Source organism: Equus przewalskii, chromosome 18 (genome assembly GCF_037783145.1).
Source record: "Equus przewalskii isolate Varuska chromosome 18, EquPr2, whole genome shotgun sequence".
NCBI classification, from domain to species: domain Eukaryota; kingdom Metazoa; phylum Chordata; class Mammalia; order Perissodactyla; family Equidae; genus Equus; species Equus przewalskii.
In genome coordinates, this window is record NC_091848.1 from 26,935,371 (window position 1) to 26,958,281 (window position 22,911).

Below are 22,911 nucleotides of genomic sequence, written 5' to 3' on the forward strand. Positions count from 1 at the left end.
AGCACAACAACTAATTCATCTGGGCTTCTCTAACCCCCAGCAGACTCTCCAGTAGAACACCGGCCCAGTCAGGGAACATGAGGGGTCTCACCTTCACATAATCATATTCGCAAAGGTAGGAGGATTCCAAGTTGAAGTGCATGAAGTAAAGCTTGATCCGAAATCCCTCTGGGACTGTGATATTCCACGTCACTTCCGAATCACTCGGATAGGAGTCTGGATAGCCGGGTGACTGGATCTGGCCAAACATATCATTGAGCTCCACAGTGTGGGCTTCAGCCTTCAGCAAGAAGCAGCACAGAGCATGGCAGAGAAGGAGCCGCCTGAAAGACAGGAATGGATCGACGTACATTCGCGGACACAGGTGCTCACCATTTAACTAAATCAGCAGCCGGGAGACCAAGTTCTCAGTATCTCTGCCGCGGACCTGCTGTAATGACTTTTCCCCTCTGGGCCCTGCTTACCCAGCCTATAACACAGGAAGATGGTAACTCGAGGATTTCTAAAGTTTCTTCCAGTTAGGTGTTCTTTTGAAGATTTGATAATACCATTAAACTTTCCCAGAAAGTATCACATTTGGGACTCTGACATATATCATTTGACTGTTGAAAATGTATATTTCATAATTAGGTGAAAGTTGATATTATTTCTTCAGCTCAGCTTTATTTTAAGAATCCTAAACTCTTGATTCGGTTTTCTAAAAAGTCAGTAATAGTAACACGGTAATATTGGGATGAGACATACACAATGATGCGATCTGCAGTACCTTACACAGATTTAACAAAATCAATAAGGAATGCAAAATTTTGAGTTAAGAAAAATGAGCAAAACAAGTGTTTTTTCCTCTTGGTAAATGTTCATATAAAAGGATCAAAATCCTACAATTTATTTTCAGGTGTAGCAATGAGAGATAATGGAAGATTCAAAGAGTTGCATAAAGGGCAGGGAAAACTCAACACAACTTACAGAGCATGCCCAAAGTGGCTGATGCAATGAGGCAGAATGTCCAAGGCCAGTCAAAACCCTAATGGTCAATATATACCACACCAGGCACCTAATAGATTGATCCCCCTGCAAGACCCAAGGACCTTGAACTCAAACGTCCCAAACCTGGCTCATCAACTTCTCTCCAAAGTCCTATTTATCCTGCTTCCTGTGGTGTGGAGCTCCATCTGCTTCTCTCCAGTGAGTTAGTTTAAACGTTCTTACCCGGCCTACTGCTCTTGCCTCCTGAGTGATCTCCCTCTCCCCTCTTTAATACTGTTCGGCAATCTTCCACCAAAGTTGGTTTGCTGAAACACCTATGTGACCATGCTATTCCACTAGCCTGTGGGATAAAGCATCTGCTCCCAGACAGCTGATGAGCCCTTCTTCATCTAGTGCTGATCTGCCTGTCCAGCCTCATCTCAGTGCCAGCAACGCTCTGTCATGTCGTTCTGGGAGCGTGCCATGCCCATCCATGCCTTGGCCCCATTGCACATGCCCTGCTCGTTCCTCACCTGCTTGTCTTCTTTATCCTCCACCATCCAGCTCAGAGCCTCCCAGGCTATGGGGTAACCTTCCCTCCTCCATATTCCACAGCTCCCTGTCCGTGCTTCCAGTAGAGCATGTATCACACTCCGGGCACAGCCCCTGAAGTTAGATGTATTTGGGTTCAAATCCCAATTCTTCTACTTACTGGCTGTGAAGTCTTGGGTAAGTAGTCTCTCTGAGCCCCAGTTTCCTTATATGTAAAATGGGGATTATAATCTCTGATTATAGGACTCACATGAGCATTGGAGATGACATACGCAAAGGACCTAGTACATAAGCTGGTATATAATAGACGGTGGATGAAAGAATGAATGAATGAAAGTGGGGACAGTGTCTTAAATATCCTAAAAAGTCAATGCTGGGAAATTATACCAGCATTTTTGGATTAATAATTACATCTTTGCTAATCAGGAAATTGTTTCTCCCTAACCCTCTCTCCCCAGTATACAGATGCATATATGTGTATCTATGCATACACATGAATTTTTAAGTCTGTAAACACAACAAGATAACTGTATATATAGATTATCTAGCTGTCTCACATAATATTTACATACATGGTAAATAGGTAAGTGCAAAAAGGCCTAGAAGGATATACACTGGGATATTAGCAGTGGTTATCTCTGAATTGGGAACATGAATGTTCTTATTTTATTTTTGTGTACAATATATGAAATGTTCAAATTTGTCTAGAAGGGTTTTGTACTAGTTTTTTAATACAAAGAAAATAAAAGTGTTTATGTTTTTTCCAAGGCCCCTACAATAGCAACAGTGAGATGCAACTAAAGAAACAAAATGTTTTAATTCAATTGCCAGGGTCAATATTTTTTTAAACCAGCCTGTGGAGGGAGGGCCTCCGAGGCAGAGAGAAGGGAAAGCTTAGGTCCAAGCTCTCCAGTGAATTCGTAGGAAAGCTGATTCCAGAAACTCTAACTTGCAGGGCCCCGGGTAGCCCCACTTTCAAGTGAGGAAATGTCCCAATGTTACTAGGGCTGGGAGTTCTGGCTCAGTTCCTCCTGCGGAGGGGACAGCACTGATCTTGGCTTATAAGAGCTATATTCAAGTCCAGGCTTTGACTTTAATTATCTGACGCATCTTGGGGAAGTCATGTGAGGTCTCAGTTTCTTCATCCATTAAGTGGTGATAACAATGACTTCCCACAGGGTCCCTAAAGGAGTAAAGGACAGATTGGAAAGTACTTTGTTAACTCTTCTTCCTTAGGCAAACATTAGTTATGATTGCTTCATCTTGCTGCTTCCCGAAAAGCAGGAGTTAGGAATGAGCTTTGGCTCCCAAACCCGACTTCCTTGCAATAGCAATGCTCAGATTATGCAAGGCTGAAAGGTCAGCTTTCTCCATGTCTGCTTTTCTCAGACCACATGGAGGAGACTGTGAGCCCCCTTAACGCTAGCTCTGTCAAGGGCTGGCAGCGGACAGCCCTGTCTAGCCTCAGCGGCCCCCGGGTGGTAGCCAACAGGTCAACATGGGAGGAAAGCCTGTGAATCTTTCTGTTCTATTTTGTTTGCATCTCAAAACAGTTTCAAACATATGAAACAAATATCTCCTTGCACATAATGGGCTCGAACATATGCTTGCCTGCTTGCTTTAGCGGCTGCAAACTGACGAATGTAAGTGGTGGCTTTCATTCCCCATCACACTCTCTGAATGTTTTTGGCTTCTTGTACACCAGGCACAGGCTGTACAATTCCCGACACCTGCTATCTATTCTCCAGCTAATTAAAGTTTAGCTACGTTTGCTTGAAATGTCAAAAGTAATACATAAAGCTGGGATTTCATAGGCTCCACTGTAGGAGCAGGCTATCAGAATGCATGAAAATGCCTGCATATATCAAGGATTGTGGAATGAGTAGCACTTTCTATCCCCTTCATTTACTCTCCCCACTTCAATCTACACTAGCCAAGACTGTTTTTGAGTAGAAGAGTTGAAAGGACTATATAGATCCCTTTGACAACATCCTTATTTGACAGAGGATGAAAAGGATACCTCAAGAGGTGGTATGTCATGCCCAGTACCATATGGTGAATTAGCTTCAACAGAAAAAGGGAATTACAAAAGCTCACAGAGGAACCTGCTGGGTCCATGCCCATATCATGCCCAGGCATCTGGCCAAAGCAATTAATGCTGTGAAAAATGATTCAAAAATCCATGGCTTTATGTGGAAATTTAAAAAAAGATACTAATACCAAAGCCCCTTCCCAAAAGATTATGTTTAATTGTCTGGAGCGAGTTCTGTCATTGGCGTTTTTTAAAGCGGTGCAGATGATCCTAATGTGCAGCTGGGGTTGATGGCTGCCAGCATTGAAGGATACACTTGGTTGAGAGTCTGGTGGAATATAGTAGGGAAAATCCTGGACTTGGAGCCCAAAGACCCAAGTGTGAGTCTAGGCCTTTTCGAGATGATCAGTGTGGCTTTGGGCAAGTTGCTTAACTGCTTTTATCCTCCCTTCTCCATAAATCCTTACCTCATCCCAAATCTGAAGATCAGATGAGACAGTGCCTATCAAAGTGCTTTGCACACTCTGAAGTGCTGTGTCCATGTGAGGCAAGACCCCTTGGAGACTTCTCGTGGAGCACTTTCCCAGTGGCTGCTTTGCTATTCAACAACTGAATTCAATTCAGCCAATATTTATTGAATGCCTGATAGGAAACCGACGTTATGGTGGGTGCTGAGCATACAAAGATGAACAAGACATAGACCCTGTACCTTAAGGCACGTTCAGTCTTGGAAGCAGGGGTAGACATTTAAACAAGAAGATATTACAACGGCAAGAAGAGATGTAGCTCCCAAGGACAGAGACAGCACAAAGGAGGAGATGCTCACTCTGGGGATGCTGGCCAGAGGAGGTGGTGTTTGAGCCAGCTTGAGCAGTCTGGTCCTTGAGGTGGAAAATAAGAGGGAAAGCCTTTCGGGGTTACAGGATGAGTGAACGCAAAGACAGAGAAGTGTTAACCAGCCCTGTAGTTAGCAATGGCTGGGGCCCTGGGTGGCAGGGAGGGACTGAAATAGTGACAGATCAATCAAATTGTCATTCCACGTAGATGAGACTAAATCTCATCTATTTTAGGAGAAAGAAAAATGAAGTTATATGGCAGGTTTGAAATTACAATGGATTTAAAAAGAACAGAATGATTGAGTTAACCTTAAAGACCCGATTACCTCTCTGAACCACAGGTAATCTGAGTCCAAAGACTGAACACAGTCTGAAACTCCTCATTGGTCCCAGAACCAGAAAAGTTGCTAGGCGACTTTGCAAAGAGAAACAGATAGAAATGCTTTTCCAATTGAGAGGAAAATTAGTGGGAAAAGAGGTGTTTGGGGATTTAATGCGTCTGCAGAATGTTCTTTATTTTTTGGACTTTTAACAGCATTAACACTTGTAAGTAGTAAAAATAATTATGGTGGTTGGGTTTTGAGACTTGCAGAGGAAAACTTATAAGGAATGTCTGGTAAGAAGGATGCAGTAACTCCAAGTATAGGCTGAGGAATAGGAAATTTGAAGAACTTAAAAAAATTAGAATTTAAAGTCAGAGTTTCAGAACTCAGAAGGCTCTTTTATTTTTAAATTTGTGGTATCCCTTTAAGAGCCATTTGGTGCAATTCATAGCCTGATTCATGCCACCAGCTGCCTCTGATTTCAGCGAGAAATGCAGAAATTTATAAGGAACTGTAAAATGGGGACAGGATTATAGTTTTCTAAATTGAGGTTTTGACTGGCAAACTTCTGAAGGTTTAAAAAACCACAGAGCTGAGCTGTCGGAAGCTGGTTTCTTTTCCGGTCTGAAGAAGTAAACACACAAACACATATCTGACTCACAAAGTATTGGAAGAGATAAACCAATGCTCTTTGCAGAGGAAGAAAGCAAAACAGCCTTGTGGGCAACAGGAGGAAAGTGACATTTGTCAGCCGGCAGCACCCTATGCTGGCAGAGGGAGAAATCTGAGCTTCCGCAGCGTGGGGCAGTATTTGCCCAAAGTCTCCCACTTCGAGTTGCATGTCTCTGGTGTCCCGGGGAAGGCGCCCAGCCCACTTCTCCCTTCTCAGAGCCCCAAGGATTGGTGAGAAACCCCCTGTACCACCCACAGGACGCACAGGTGAGTCTGTCCAGACACAAGGTCAGACCCTCCAGGCTGCTTGACACCTGGTCCCTGAAAGGGCACCCATGCCCACTCCTGCCCTGGCACTCACCTCATTTTCCTGCCTTGGGTGCTCCTGGCTGCCTGGCCTTGGTCGCCCTGGCCTGACTTGTCTGTGAGCTCGTCCCCGGTGTGGTGTCAGCGATGCCTTATCTTTGTTCTGAGGTCCCTGTGTGTCTCTGGAATTGGCTGGCATTCTCCATTCAGGTCACGCCTTCCCCTGCCTGCAACAGAGCCCTTCTCCCCCTCTCTCCCTCTGCTTCTTCCTCTCTCCTCTCTCTCTCTCCTCTGACTCGCTCTTACACACACTCGCAGGAACCTGACAGAACAGAATCTGTCTTCTTTCTCAAAAGATCTGCTCCTCCAGTTCCCTCCTTTATTCTCCTGGCTCCAGCCCTTGAGAGAAAATAACTGAGCGGCACAAATAGGTATTTGTATCACTATGTGTGTGCGTGTGGGTGTGTGTGTGCACGCGTGCATGTGTGTGGAGGGTAGAGGGACAAAGTCCAGTTTCTCTTTAGTCTCTGTTGCCAGATTGCTATAGTTTTCTGCTCTTCTTCAGGACACTGGCAAAAGGACACCAATTAAACAGAAACCACCAACCAAGAAGGCGGTTCTGACATCTACACTAGGAAAGAAAAGAGATCCAAATCCCAGAGCCTCAGTCTGTCAGCAAACAACCACGGGTCTCCCGTGAACAGAGCTGCTGGCCCGGGATGGGAGGGAGCACCAGGTCCTGCAGCTGGCCAGCTGTTCCTCCCCACTTAAAAGCGGTACTTGTGCTATTTACCAACTCGGAGTGTGCTGAGGTCTAATCCAGCCCAGAGAGGGTCTGTCACGGCCAGCATGCCCCACTCCCCAGGTCTGTAGACACGTAGAGACCCAGGGTTTGTGGAGCAATGCAGCACCAGATCTAAACTGAGCTGAATAAAAAGAAAATTACTCGCTCCGCAAATGACAACCAATACTGAACAGGGAGAGAGATGTCTGGGAGTAAAAAATAGATTGTACTGAGAGCCTTTTTTGTGCTAGGCACAGTGCTGGGCACAAACACCATTTCAATTATTCCCACAAACTTGTGAGGGTCATGCTATTATCCTGCATGCATTTTGCAAATGAGAAAACTGAGTCTCAGAGAGGTTCTCTGACTTGCCAGGATTATCCAGATATTTATGACTCCTTACTGTCAATACCATGAATAGTTAACATATATTGATCATTGTGTGTCAGGCACTGTTCTAGTATTGTGTTAATTCTCTTCAATCATCTTTCCATCTTGAATAGGTGGGTAGTAACGTTATCCCCATTTTACAGATGAGGAAACTGCCAAGAGAGGTTAAGTAACTTACCCAAGGTCACACAGCTAGAAAGTGATAGGGAAGAATCTGAACTCTTACCCACTGTACTGTACTACTTCTCACTAATATATTGTAATTCATATGGCATTTCGAATACACACAACATTCACAGAGAAACTTAATCTGAAGAAGTTTGAAAAGAATGTTAGTCTCAGAGTCAGAATTTAACTGTAATCTTTCCTTTCTATTCAAGCCAGCTGTGCACTTTGGGCCCAATACTTAACATCTCTGATCCTGTTTCCTCATCTGGAAAATGGAAGTTGCTGTGAGGCTTGGGTGAGCTTCTCTTGCGAAAATGCTTTTGTGGCTGTCCAGTGGTGTACCTGAGAGAGGGCTACCACTCGCTCTGACGGAGGCAGCAAACACACGTGCTTTGTGCCCTCTGATAACCTTGCTTTGGTGTATTCTGGGGAACTGTAGCGTGAATCCTGCTGAAATTCTCCTCGCTTCCTTTTCTCTCCAGTTTCTCTATTTTAACACTTCCGAATGTCAGCCTTGCCAAGCCTGGCGTTAAGAGGCCGCGGTCGATAATGTGGGTGCAGGTATTTGAGATGAGAGAAGACGGTTGCACTCAGGCAGTGTTTCAGCAAAGTGTCGCTTTCTGTTTCAGGAAGAGTAGGAAAAAAACCTTTAAAAGTCCCCTGAAGAAGACTTACAGGCTCCTCAGACATCAAATAACTCTCACAAACAACATTTTGATGATTTAAGTGTAAACAAATCAGAAACACATGGAGTACATTTCTCTTGGGGTACACAAGGGTTTTAAAACCAAAAGAGAAAGAGCTTGGCGTGAAGCACACTGCTGTGCAGAGGGCCCTGCCCACTAAAGACATTCCCTCCCTTCTCCTAATTTAGGGCACAGACAGGGAAATGCAGTCCTTTGTTCCGGGCATGGAGGAAAGAGCTTCGGAGGGAAAGCCACCAGCTTCTTGTAAAGTGTCAGAGAGCAATAGAGCCTCTTGCAGTAATTTCCCGGCCATGTTTTTTCAAGCCTGCCAATGTTCAATGGGAGGCATTTGAAATATGTTCTGAGCCAAAGTTCTGCCAATACACAGCAGATCTGATATGTGCTTCCCTGGGAGTTAGCCAAGGCTCAGATGGAATCTACATGAAAACAGGAGCTGTGTGGCTCAGTGAATGATCTGAGTGGCATGCACTCAGTTTCCCAAGGGGTTGGATTGCGTTGGTGATATTGTCCCGACCTTCTGATAAAAACTCCCTGAGGCACGATTGATAGATCATGGGGAGTAGGAGCAATGGAAGGAACGTTGGTCTGGAAGTGCGCTCAATATGGTCGGCTAACTTGTACAGGACCTTGGGCAAGTCACTTGCTTTCTTGGCTGGATGGGGGGAGAGGAAGTGGGGCATCAGTTTGCTCCACTGTAAAATCAGAGGATTGGACTCTGTTGAGGTCAAGAAGCACACGTCAATGCGGGTGTGAGGACCACGGGATGACACTGCAGTGGAGGTGGTCAGGTGGATTGCTAATGACCTGTAAAGAGCATCGAGGAGTCCAGAGTGGCCTTCTCCTCTTGACTCTTGCTTTATCTGTGGTGATCACAGCATTACATTACTCAGGTTTCAATCACAGCAATTCAGAACAACAATTGTTAAGAAGATTCAACTAGCTTTTTAAAAAAATTGACAAAAAAAGCTTAAAATATGCACATCAGGAACTCGCAGTATGTCATTTAGAATCACAGAAGTGTGGAATGACAGATGTGGGCTCAGCACCCCCAGGTTGTAGTCAGGGAAAGGGATCAGAGGCTCCTGCTAGGAGAGTGAATGCTGCAGCATTCCAACCACTGGAACCAGGCTTGGTTTACATCTTCCACTCGAGTATTTATTATATGCAACTCCCGAGCTGAGACTTTCTGGAATTCCGTGAATGTGTTAGAAAATGTAAACTATTTGGGCAATGGATTTTTGTTGGCAAAGTCCGAAATCCAGGCTTCCTATAGAAAATCTAAGAACCTGATAAACAGCCCTGAAGCTCGCACCTTAAAAAAGTCAATTTTGGGTTGTACAACACACGGACTGACAGTATGCTCAAAGTCATTGCTTTGGAACCTATCAGATCATCAGAAAAATAGGGGAAATTTAAAAAAGACCAATCCCTGAACTCCATCCCAGGAGATTCAAAATCAGTGAATCTGATGTGGGGCTCCAGAATCTGTAATTTTAAATGGCACGATTTTGCCATTTTGAGTACATATAACGGAATGGTGTATCTGATAATTGATGACATTTTAGATTTGATGAAATATCCTTAGTGTTATCAGATACTTCCATATACATTATTGCATTTAATATTCACATCTTCTTACAGATGAAGACACTGAGGTTCAGAGAGACTAAGTGTGCCAGTAAGAGGACAATCAAGACAATCGATCTCTAGAGCCCATGCCTCCTGACCTCAAATCCAGGACTCTTTCCCCCTCCTCTGCAGACTCCTGATCCTGCCTGTGGACTGTGAACATCCATGAGCCATGCTATCACGTGACTGTAAGATTTCGGGGAAGGGAAATGACATCTGTTCGAAACATAAACTACTAGGCTCTGTAACGGACTGAGTTATATCCCTCCAGAATTCATACGTTGGAGCCCTAACCCCCAGTATCTCAGAATGTGATTATTTGGTGGTAAGGTCTTTGAAGAGGTGATTAATGAAAACGGGCTGTTAGCGGGGCCCTAGTTCAATATAACTGGTGTCTTTATAGTAAGAGGAGGTTGGGACACAGACAACACAGAGGAAAAGACCATGTGAGGACACAGCAAGAAAGCAGCCATCTGCAAGCCAAGCAGAGATGCCTTAAAAGAATACGATGACCTTGAATTTTGAAACACCTGCCAATATCCTGATCTTGAACTTCCAGTCTCCAAAACTGTAAGAAAATAAATTTCTGCTGTTTAAGCTAGCCAGTCTGCAGTACTTTATTATGGCACCCCAATTAAACTAATATAGGCTCTCTTGGGTGAGGTTCCCCTAAAGCATGGAACACATGCCACCAGTGGTGTCAAGCTGATTTCAGGTGCCACATACATGGAATTAACAGACACTAGATCAGTTAAGATTCTGTTTGGTAGGTAATAAGACAAAGCTTGACTAATGCTGAAATAGATAGAATTTGTTTTCCTCACACAGCAGGAAGTGAGAGGGAGGGAGGGAGGTCTGGGGCAGCTGCTCAACATTGTTTTTTTTCTTTTTGCTCTGTCAGCCTTAGGATATGGGCTTTTACATTCGTACTTATCACCTCGTGGTCACAAAAAGGTTGCTGTAACTCCAGATGTTATGTCCATATTCTAAGCAGGAAAAGAGGAAAAGGTAGCACTGGGGAACTTCTTATGTATCACAAACCAGAGCTGTGTCACACGGTCACCACTGAGTGCAAGGGAGGCTGGGAAGCCCAGTTCTTACTTTTACAGCTTACGTAGCAGAGGCAGGCAGCAAGGAAGACAGAGGTTGGAAGGGGGGTTGCGTGAGTCACCTCATATACCAAGGAAGTCCTGCCTTTTTCATTTCTTTCTCACTTCTGATAATTTTAAGAAGAAAGTCTGAAAGTAGTGCCATTATGCTATTAAAACGAATCTTCCTTTCAACAAGGAAAGGCAGGTCCCAGGATCAGAGTCTTATGGAGGCAATAGTGTGTAATCTACTAGAATTTCACAATTTTTTTTAGTCATTGTCTTTATTTCCACATTTATGGTAGTAACACACTTTCAAATATGTGGATTTTAGTTTAAAAAATCCTGAGAGGATTGAAAGAAAAATATAAAATAAATAATAGTATAGATGGTATTCATGTATATGAAAAAATTGTAGAGGTAAAGGACTAAATGTTGGAAACATCAGTCTAGAGCGTGGGCTCAGTAAAAGCAGCCCAGCATACTGGAAGAGGACTGGGCTGTGGGTCAAGATGCCAGTGATGGAGGCCACATTCTGCCCCACCCAGTGGGAAGCCTTGAGTTCTTTGTCTGTCCATCTAGGCTTTGGATTTCTGATTCACAATGATGATGTTGGATTACGTGTTTCGTTTTCTTAAAGCACATTCCTACTTAAACACTTTATGATATCTCTGTTTCAGTGTATGTAACTACATACTCTTACACTACTATTAACACTGCATTAAAGTTTTAGAAGATCTCAAAGTAGTTTTAAAAAGAGGGTGCATTCTGGGATGACACAGAAGAAGGTATTCCTGAGAGCAACGCTTCTCTTTTTTTACTCATTTCATCCTCAAAAGAACCAATAAAGGCCATACATTATCATCTTCGCTTTACATATATGTTTAATAATACTGAGATGAGGTGATGAAGTCCCGGAGGAGGGAAATGCATTGCCCCAGGGTCACATAGAAATTAGGTGGTGCAGCTGAGACCATGAACTCAGATTTCCCTACACCCACGCTCTTTTATATTAGGTTGTAGGCCACTCTAACTGAGATGAGTACTTTAAAAAGAAAGTTGTGTTTTTAAAGGTTCAAAGTGGTCCTTGCCTGGCCAACACAGCCTGACTCTCTACCACACAGTATTGTCAAATAAAGAGGTAAGCTGAGGTGTTTTGACCTCTCTCAAAGAGCAAAATCTTCATTCTTTCTCAGCTGCCATTAGGCCTGCGGGTTCCAGAACCTACTTTGGTCTCTATATAAGAGAGGACAACTCTCCCCTTTTCCCATCTCTTAGCCTAAGCTCATTCCCACCCTCTTCCTCAAAATTCATATGTTAAAGCCTGACCCCCAGTGTCTCAGAATATGACTCTATTTGGAGAGAGGGCCTTTAAAAGGGTGATTAAGTTAAAATGGGGCTATTAGTGTGGGTGCTAATCCAATATGACGGGTGTCCTTCTAAGAAGAGGAGATTAGGGCACAGACAGAAGGATGACCATGTGAAGACACAGCGAGAAGGTAGCCACCTGCAAGCCAAGGAGAGAGGTCTCAAAAGAAACCAAACCTGCCAACACCTTGATCTTAGACTTCAGAACTGTGAGAAAATAAATTTCTGCTGTGTAGGTGACCCAGTCTGTGGTATTTTGTTATGACAACCCTAGGAAACCAATATATCCTCCAGCCTTCCCTTACATTTGTACCTAAATCTATTTTATACCAACTATAGTTGCAATCCACTCATATTAGGTCTCCTCTTCCTAGGGGTTGCCCAGAAGCTAAGTTCACATGGAGCAGCAGATTCAACCACAGGACAGAACTGATTAGGCCGTAAGAGGCAAAAGGAGAGCTGGGGTCAGACCGTGTAGGGAGAAGGACTCAGATTACAGAGGAGTCGGGGTCCTCACTTCCCTAACTCCCTACTGCTATTTCATGACCATTAATTTTCCACTCTCCTTCTGAATTCCCCTGCTCTTCTATCATTCATCTTTGTTTCTCTGCCTGTTTGTTCCTTTCATTAAGAATTTAGGCATGTGGCACCATTGTTTGCCAATTCCTCCTGACATCCTGGGTGAGCCTGGGCTCTGGGTGAGCCTTTTCTCGTCTTCAGTGATGACTTCTTAAACTTCATCTTAGCCATTTACTACTTACTTAGCCCTATCCACCTCTGAAATCTTAAATTTGTAACACCCCATTCTCTGACCACCATCTCTTATCTTTCTAGGTCTTTTGCTCCTATATCTAGACTTCAACCTCACCAAGACGTCCAGTCCTTTGACACCATTCCATTTTCAGTCTGTCAGATCCTCTTGGCTTTACACATTTTCTGAATCCCAGAACCAATCACCAGCACTCCTTTGCAGATTATTCTTTCTCTACCTGTTTCTTGGCTTTCTTTTTACTTCAGAGGAATGGCTCTTCATCTTTCTGATGAATCACTGAGAATCTAATGAAAGCTAGATTTCCTCTGTCTGGAATATCCCCAATAGAGCCACATAGTTCACTTCCTCAACTCCTTCAATTCTTTCTAAAGCTGTCACCTTTTCAGTGAGGTCCTTCCTGACCACTCTATTTACTACTTCTAGTTCCACCCACACTTGCTATCCCCATATCCTGTTTCATTTTTTTTCATGGCACTAACCACCAGCTAAGATGCTATTTACTTTAATTATTTACTTGTTGCTTGCTTCCCACTCCATTTGAATAACATAATCTCCAAATAGGCAAGTATTTTTGTATTTTTTGTTTACTGCTCTATTCACACTACCAAGAATAGTGCCTTTGACTTGAACATAGTAGGACCTTAATAAACATTAGTGGAATGGGCCTTCTCTGAAGAAAAATCTAAATATACACATACTCTTAAAACTTGGCATATAATTTCTGGGACCTGCTGGCCCTCCTGAAGCTATGAATCTCGGTTTTAACCATTCTTCCTGAATATTTCTCATACACTCCACCACTATAGTTTTAAATACTGTTACATAGTGATCACTTACAAATCTATTTATTTAGCCTAAACATCTTCCCACAGTTCCTCACCCGCAAATCAAGTGTCTATTCCCACCTCCCTCTGAAGGTTCCATTGGACAGAGGTCGTTATCTTTCCATTCCGAATTTGCTCATTCTCCTGCACCAACTATGTACATGAACCATTGTCAACTCAGAAACCCAAGCCGGATATTGGAGTGTCACCCCTGATTTATTTTTTTCCTTTCCCCTCATATGCCATCAATTAATAAGTCTTATTGGCTATATACAAGTATCTTGCAAACCCATTATCATGCAGATCCACCATTCCTCACTGCCCCCACATTAGTGGAGGGCTTCATTAGTTCTCACTGAATTATTTTGACAACCTCCTAATTGGTTTCTCCGCCTTTAGTACCACTCTTATAAAAATACAAGTCTCATTAATTCTCTCCCTCTGTCAAAACTTTCATTGCCCTCTTTGGCTTATAGAATATAGTTAAAATATCTTAGAGTAGCATCTGAACCCTGGAGGTTCCTGTTGACCTGAGGTGCCAAGAGATTGAAGTAGCCTGCAGTATTCAGCCAACATGTGGAGGACAGCTGTCCTGGAGAGTCGCTGGGGCCCGCAGCAGACTTTGCGTGAGTAAAAAAAAACTTGTGTGAAGCTACTGAGCTTTTGGAATCTTAAATGGAGTTACTCTTTCACTTCCATATTCTTCCCTGCCACCAGCACACTTAGGCACAAACACTTTTTTTTTTTTTGAGGAAGATTAGCCCTGAGTTAACATCTGCTGCCAATCCTCCTCTTTTTGCTGAGGAAGATTGGCCCTGAGCTAAGATTGGTGCCCATCTTCCTCCACTTTATATGTGGGACACCTACCACAGCAAGGCGTGCCGAGCGGTGCCATGTCCGCACCCGGGATTGGAACCAGCGAACTCCAGGCTGCCAAAGCGCAACGTGTGCACTTAACCACTGTGCCACCGGGCCCCCCCCCCCCACCCCCGCAACACATACACACTTTAACGTCTAGAATTTGTACAAGACCAGTTGCATATTCCAGATTCTTTCATGCTCTCTCATGCCTGTACGCACTTATAGACTTGATTCTCTTGGTCTTTAACGATATTTTCTCTTTCTCATTTGTCTGTAAAATGTCTTCTCATTTATCCTTTGAAATCTTGTTCAAATGTCAGTTTCTTTGGGAAATCTTCTCTGATCACTCAACACAGAAGTAAACATTACCTTTGTTCCTTATACATACTTTAAATTATTGCATGTGTCAAATTATAGAACAAATAATTGTCTACTTGTGTCACACTTTCACTACAATAATTCAAGGGCCTGAATACATAGATACATATACATACTTTCAAATGCATAGATGTTTAAAGAATTAAACTTTTAGAAAGCATCAAGACAGATAAACACATAACTGAATCTGTAATTACAAATCGTGATGAGAACCATGCAGGAAGAGAATAGTGTTCTATGCCAGAGACTAATAGAAGGGCCCAGTTATACAAAGTGGTCAGCAAAGTCATGGTGGTTTAAGCTGAATAGAATGAGCACAAGCTAGCTAGTGAAGAGGTGGTAGGTTTAAAATGATGGGCTCTGTTACCTGGATTTCAACACATGGAAATTCCCCGCTTCTATACCCAATTTATAGAAATAATAAGAAAGACATAAAAATGAGATTAATAAATGACTAACTGCACTCAGAATCAGGAAAAGGAATTATCTGTGGATGAGAAAATGAGAAGGTCTGTAAAAGGAGTACAGCAGATGAGAAGCTACAGCCGTGAGCTGAGGCCACGGTGGGAACCCATTCTGACCATGTGGGAAGCCGTTAAGGTCCCACTGGGAAGCTGGAAACGGACAAGGCTGCAGCACAAAGTCGCTTGGGAAGGAGTAGGAACCACCACCACAGAAAGACTGCCCAACAAGAATCAACAAATATTTTTTTAAAGCCTGTCTATGGGGAAGGGATAAGAAACTCAACATGAGCAGAATTTCATGGAAGGAAATAGAGTTAATAGAACCATAAGAAAAGGATTTTAAAGTAAGCTCTCTCCAGCAAAAGGAGGGAATATTGTCTATGAAACAAGAATAGAAGGAAGATTTGAAACATAAGCAGGTTGAAATGCAAAAAAGCAGCAACTGGATAATTAATGAAAATAAAACAACAATTTTGCATTTATTAAATGTAACTAGGTTAAGTATAATTATTAAAATTAAAAATAAAGCGCAATCATAGATATGAATAGCTGGTTGGCCACAACTGAAAAATTAACTAATGATTTGGAAAACCAAGCTGAGGAATTCTCCCTGGTAAAGAAGTCAAAAGTACGAAAAAAATAAAGGGAGTATAGATGCAGAAGGTGCTATGGGTGTCTGACAGAATTTTCACTAAAAACTAAATAAAGAGAAGGGAAGAGAAGCAATCTTTGAAGAAACATTGGTGTCAGTTTTCCCAGAATTGAGAAAAGGCATGAATTCCCAGACTGAAAAGATTTATGAAGCCACAGTGGCATAGATACACAAAATTACCCCTAGATTGCCTCTGGTAAAATTTCAGTGAGGATATCAAGGACAAAGTTAAAACCTTAAAAATTACCAAAGAGAAAGAATAAAAATGAGACTAACATTCAGATTTCTCACCAGCTACCTGGAAACAAGAGGGAAATAGAGACTATCTTAATGTCCAAAAGGATAATACCTGTAAACCTATCATTCTATACTGGCTGAAGGATCATGTAAGTGAAGCTGAAATAAAGACATATTTAGACTCTAAAAGCTTGCCATTTGCAGGCCCTTTCAGAAAGAATTACTGGAGAATGTTGGACATGGTTAGTGTGGTGGAAACGTGGAGAAATGGGCCCACTCTTACAATGCGTGTAGGAATATAAAAGGACGCAGCCACTTGGCAAACTAGGGTTATTAGTATAAGAAAAATGTATGTATCCTACAAACCAAGAATCTTACTTCAAAATATTTCTTAGAGAAACACTCACATGTGCAAGCATGTTCATCATAGAATTATTTGTCAAGTTGAAAAATAGGCCTCAGTATAGTATTGGCTAAATATCCTATATTCATAGTATGGAATATGGAGCACCAGTTAGAGGGGATGAGAAAGATATATAAGCATCGACATGGATTTATCTCCAAGACTTACTGTTGAGTGAAAAGGGCGAGTTGAAGAATGATACATATGTTAGGATACCATTTACTTAATGAAAAAACAATAGGCTCACCAACAATCCATGTTTTGTACATATCATAGACATTTTGTATAATTTTCCACATATCATAGAAGAAGGTGCGGAAGGAGATAAATCAACACAGCCAGTTACTTGTGTGGAGGGCATGATCCAGAGGCTTTATTCCTATCCCCTATAATGCAAAGCCCTTAGTGCCTGGTCAGGGTGTTTAAGAAGGGAGTGGCACAATCCAATTTACAATGACAAAAGATATTCCTCCAGGTGTTTTGGGGAAAATGGATTTAGTGGAGGGGAGGCAGAGAGGCCAGTTAGAGGCTGTTGCAGTAGTTAGGACCAGGGCCCATTCATCTGCTAGAGACGGTGGGCACAGAGCCTGGGGCCCGTGAAAATGTCTTAACTTTAATTTCTTTTAAAAGCAGAAGAAAAAAATAAAATAATAATGAATATATAGTAAGGAATCCAGCCTAGATTATATTTGCCTTTATGCCAATACAGCACTAAAATATATTTTTTATTTAATCTTTTTATGGATGAAGGGGCCCATCAAGGCAGAGGTGCCTAGAGCCCCTCAGAGTCATAGAGCAGCCCTGATGAGGAGAGAGAATGCTTGGAGGGATCAGAGTGGTGGCAGTGGACATGGAGCCAAGTGAACAAATGCATAATATATTTTGTAAGAATATATTTGTAAGAAAGCCTGAACAAACCTGACCATAAATTGAGAGTGAAGAATAAGGGAGAAGGAAAAAGCAAAGATAACTCCCAGAATTCTGAGTTAAGGTGATGTTGGCACCGTTTACCGAGATGCGAAAAGAGATGAAAGGTAAGCGGGGGTCAGAGCTTAAGGAGTCTCGCCTGCTACGCTACGTGTGGAAAATTTACTGCTGATCCAGAACCTTGAGAGGGTTGAGGACACTGCTGAATTTTAGGCAATAGGGAGACAGAAAAGATGTTTAAATGAAGATTGATATGATTAGCTAGCTAGTGTTTTTAAAGATCCGTGTTTGAGAAGGGTGTGGGAGATGGAAATGAGTTGGTGAGAGACTGGAGGATAACCTGGGGAGCTAACCGCATACCTAGGCCTCTTGATTCTCCTGCCACTCCCAGGCTCAGGAAAAACATAAGGAAACTAAAGCTCTTTGGAAAAGAGCTGGGAAGACCTCTTGGCTGGACCCGGCCCAGAGGACAGCTTGGCTGAAGCTCAGGGCCATGCGGAGCACATGGGCCTGTGGCCGGCAGCATTCTCTGGCCAAACCACAGGGCGGAATTTAAACACTTCAGTTGTCACAACACAGCAAACTGGAATGACAATGACTTTTTTAAAGCAGGATTTTAAAATCAAAAATACATCTTCACAAAAAACATCTCAGGAAAGCTGGCTACTCCTCAGGCAATTGTTTTAAAAGGTTGGGCCTCAAAATATTTTCAGCCCCAAAACCATGTGGAAGAGGCACAAAACTGTATGGGTCTTCTATCTTTACCCATATCTGACTGAGAAAAAATGGTAACTCTTCTGAAGACGTGCCAGTAGTCCCCAATAGTTAAGCATCTAGTACGTGAGGCTCAGCACTCTCTTCATTAAGGTGGTATGGTTATTTGGGTAAGCCATGACAACTCTGGGCCTGAGTTCTGTTTTTTACCCCCATAAGATGGGAGTAAGGATAAGAATTTTCTTACATATTGTTTCAAGGACATAGTTTTCTTAAAGTCTTTTAAATTGTAACACCTCTGAAGATCTAACAAAGTCTCTTGACCTCCAGAGAAAAGTGTGTGTTCAAACAAAAATTTTCATGTATCTGGGTGTGTACAGAATCGGTGATTAAAAACTCCTTTGTATTGTCTGCAAACCACGCAAAGCATCTGGCCCTTATGGGGACTCGACCAGTAATAATCATTATTAATATAATTGGAAAGTAGGAGTAGGAGGATCACGAAAAGTGTGTGTAGATAGTGGCCTTCAAGATGGTACTAAAAAGATGAGCAGGGTTTCAACAGCTGAAGCAGGAGCAAGAGATACAGTCATGGCACAAAGTGAAGTGAGAAAATCAGTGATGTAGGATTATGCAGAATGAGTAAGAACACTGACTTAAAACCATGCAGTGTTAGCTCTCTAATTCTGTTCTTTTTCAAGTTGTTTTAGAAAGAGTTTGTCAATTTCGGCCAGAGAACCTGCTGGCGTTCTGTTTGGGATTGTGCTGAATCTATAGGTCAATCTGGGGAGAGCTGACATCTTAAGAATATTAAGTGCTCTGTCCCATGGCCACATTATATCTTTTAATTTATATAGTTCCTCTTCAATTTCTCTTTCAGTAATAATTTGTTGTTTTCAATGAATGGTTTTTGTCTACTTATTGTCATATTTATCTCTAAGTATTTCATACATTTTGATTTCATTGTAAATGATATTTTTATTATAATTTCTGATTGCTTATTGCTAATACATAGAAATACACTTGATTCTATACATTGATCTCTTATCCTGCAACCTTGCTGAATTCACATTTTAATTCTAGTAGCTTGTTTTTAGGATGCCATCAGAGTTTCTAAACAAATGATCACATCATCAAAGGGATGACGACAGTTTTACTTCTTCTTTTCTAATCTGGATGCTTTTTATTTCTTTTCCTTGCTTTGTTGCTCTGGCTAGAACCAAAATTATAATATTGAATAGAAGTGGTGAGTGTGAACATAAATGCCTTGTTATTGCTTTTATGGAGAAAGCATACATTCTTTCACCATTAAGAAAGACATTTACTGTAGGTTAACTGTAGCCAAGACATGGAAGCAATCCAAGTGCCCACCAACTGATGATTGGATAAAGATGTGGTATATATGTACAATGGAATACTACTCACCCATAAAAAGAGACATGGATGGATTTGGAGGGTATTATGCTAAGCAAAATAAGACAGACTGAGAAAGACAAACACCAGATGATTTCACTCTTATGTGGAATATAAACAAACACATGGACAAACAATTCAGTGGTTACCAGGGGAAGGGAGCTGGGGGCTGGGCATAGGGGGTGAAGGGGAGCACTTACATGGTGACAGTCAAGAAATAATATACAACTGAAATTTCACAATGATCTAAACTATTATGACATCAATAAAAAAATCAGAAAACAAAAAGAAAGACGTTAACTGTTTTTTTTTTTTTTGTAGCTGCCGTTGATCAGGCTGAGGAAGTTACTTTCTATTCCTAGTTTGCTGAGAGTTTGTATCAGGAATGGCTGTTGGACTTTATCAATTGCTTTTTTTACATTTATTGAGATGGTCGTATGAATTTTCATTTTTAATTTGTTAATGTGATAAATTACATTGATTTATTTTCTTAACTTCTCCAGAAAGTTGACCTTGCATTCCGGGGATAAACCCCACTTGGTTGTAATACATTACTTTTTTTGCATACTGTTGAATTCATTTGTTAAAATTTTGTTAAAAAACTTTGTATCTATGGTTATGAGGGTTATTGCTCTGACATTTTCTGGTAACATTTTGTCTGGTTTTTGTATCAGGAGAACACTGGCCTCACAGAGTGAGTTGAGAAGGATTCCCTTCTCTTCAACTTTCTGGAAGAGTTTGCGTAGAATTGATATTATTTCTTCCGTGAGTGTTGGGAGAATTTACTAGTGAGGTTATCTAGGCCTAAGTGTCCCTCCCCCTTCTCCTCTGTGAGAAGATTTTTAACTACAGATTCGATTTCTTTGATAGATATAGGGCTATTCGGTTATCTACTTCATTTTGAGTGAACTTTGGTAGTTTGTGTCTTTCAAAGAATTTGTCCATTTTATCTAAGCAGTCAAATTTATTGGCATAACATTGTTCACAATATTAACTTATTATGCTTTTAACATTTGCCAAATCTTTAGTAATGTCATCTCTCTGATGCCTGAATCTGGTAATTTGTGTCTTCTCTCTTTTTGTCTTGATCAGTCGACACAGAAATTCGGTAATCTTATTACCTCCTCAAAGAAACTGCTCTTGGTTTTATTAGCTTTCCTCCATCCAATTTCTGTTTTATATTTCATTAAGTTTTTCCTCTGATCTTTAGTATTTTCTTTAGTCCGTTTACTTTGAGTTTAATTTTGGTTTAATCTTTAGTGCTATAAATTTCCCCAGAAGCAAGCTTTAGCAGCATCCCACAGATATCTATATGCTGTGTTTTCATTTTCATTCACTTAGCATTTTCTTTTTGGTTTCTTTTTTGACTCTTGGTTATTTAGATATGTGTTATTTAGCTTCAAATATTTGATGATTTTCCAGAAATATTTCTGTTATTGATTTCAAATTTAATTCCGTTTTGATCAAATAACCTACTTTGGATGACTCGAATCATTTAAAATTTATTGAGATTAGTGATAGGCCTGAAATAGAGTTTATCTTGCTAAATATTCCATGTGCACTCGAAAGGAATGTGTATTCTGCTATAGTTGAGTGGAGTTGTCTTTACCTGTCAAGTTGCTTGATCATGTTATTTAAGTGTTCTATACCCTTGCTGACATCTGTCTGCTTGTTCTATCAACGATTTTGGGAGGAGTACTGAAATCTCTAACTATAAATGCCAATTTTTCTATTTTCCTTGCAGTTCTATTAGTTTTTGGTTCACATATTTTGAAACTCTGTTACTAGGTCTATAAAATTAGGATTGTTATATCCTGTTTATCAATTAACTATTTTATTTACAACTATGACCTTTATTCCTGGTAATATTCTTTGTTCTGAAATCTACTTTGTCTGATATTAATATAGCCATTCAGCTTTCCTTTAATTAGTGTTAGTGTGGTATATCTTTTTCTTTTTACTTTTAACCTATTTGTATGCTTGTATTTAAAATATGTTTCTTAAAACCAGCATATAATTGAGTCTTGCTTTTTTAAATTTATCTTACAGTCTCTACCTTTCAATTTTGTGCTTAGGATATTTACATTTATTGTGATTGTTGATATGGTGAATTTGAGTCTATCATTTAGCTCTTTGTGTATTCTATTTGTCCCGTCTGTTCTTTATTCTCTTTGTTTTTCTTCTTTTAGATTAATTTAGATTAGAATTAGTGTATTTGTCATGATTTAATTATATGTCCTTTGTTGGCTCATTAGCTATAATTCTTTATTTTGTTATTTTACTGGTTGCTTTAGGGTTTAACTTATCACAGACTACCTTCAAGTGATATTATACAGCTTCATGTGTACTATAGGAACCTTGCAATAATATACTTCCACTTTCCCTTTCCTGTCACTATGCTATTGTTGTCATTAATTTTCCTTATACATATACTGTGAACATCTCAGTACATTGATTTTATTTTCTTTAAAAAAGACAACTATCTATTAAATAGATTCAAATAGTAAGAAAATGTCTTATATATTTATCCATGTAGTTAGTATTTCTGGTGGTCTTCATTCCTTTGTGCAGGTCCATATTTCCATTCATTATGATCTTCCTTCTGCCTGAAAGAGTTTCTTTAATATTTCTTTTAGTGTGGATCTGCTGGTGATGAATTCTTTCAAATTTTGTATAGCTGAAAAAACCTTTATTTTGCCCTTGTTTTTTTTTTTTTTTTTTTAAAGATTTTATTATTTCCTTTTTCTCCCCAAAGCCCCCTGGTACATAGCTGTATATTCTTCGTTGTGGGTTCTTCTAGTTGTGGTATGTGGGACGCTGCCTCAGCGTGGTCTGATGAGCAGTGCCATATCCGCGCCCAGGATTCGAACCAACGAAACACTGGGCCGCCTGCAGCGGAGCGCGCGAACTTAACCACTCAGCCACGGGGCCAGCCCCTATTTTGCCCTTGTTTTTAAAAGGTATTGTCACTGGAAGCAGAAAAGTCTATATTATTTTGAGAATAAAAAAGGCATAATTAAAATGACTGTTCACATGTGTCTAGCACTTAGCATATGCCAACAACTATCTGAGTTAAGCATTATTATTATTTGCATTGTACAGATTGGAGACTGAGGCCCAGAGAAATTAAGTAAGTTGTCCAATGCAGTACAACTAGTAAGTGGCAAAGCGACATTCACATAACTCTAGAGTCTCTAATCTTAACCACAACATTCCACTACCTAAAAAGCCAGAGGACATGTGAATACATACTCTGGGAAATGCCTCGTGTTTGTGTTACTGAGAAAAAATCAAGTCATTTGAGAGTCATTCCAGACTCTTTCCAGGACAACGGTCTCAAGAGGAAACTTCCAGAGCCCTGTGAATCCATACAACTCCCTAGAGACATGCTTACAGAGAATACAGTCAACAAAGCTCCACAACACAGCAAGTTGGCCAAGGCCAG

General features: G+C 41.0%; 1 protein-coding gene and 1 long non-coding RNA gene across 12 annotated transcripts in view; one reads left to right on the forward strand and one right to left on the reverse strand.

The window, feature by feature from the left end:
* MASP1 (MBL associated serine protease 1) overlaps positions 1-6,383 on the reverse strand; it is a 79,195-nt gene extending 72,812 nt beyond the window's left edge. For 5 of the 11 annotated variants that reach the window (XM_070583400.1, XM_070583396.1, XM_070583397.1 and 2 more), the window contains exons 1-2: positions 5,743-6,150; positions 92-323 (exon numbers count right to left, since the gene is read on the reverse strand). In XM_070583400.1, coding sequence (XP_070439501.1) covers positions 92-323; positions 5,743-5,747 — 237 coding nt within the window. In that variant the 5' untranslated portion in view covers positions 5,748-6,150. Of the gene's footprint in view, positions 1-91; positions 324-5,742 lie in introns of all 11 variants that reach the window. The other 6 variants (XM_070583401.1, XM_070583398.1, XM_070583399.1 and 3 more) reach the window with 3 other exon arrangements.
* LOC103560384 (uncharacterized) lies at positions 5,978-9,966 on the forward strand. Its single transcript, XR_011529402.1, has 2 exons — positions 5,978-6,118; positions 9,378-9,966. It is a non-coding gene; the product is annotated as an uncharacterized lncRNA (long non-coding RNA).
* The last annotated feature ends 12,945 nt before the right edge of the window (positions 9,967-22,911 follow it).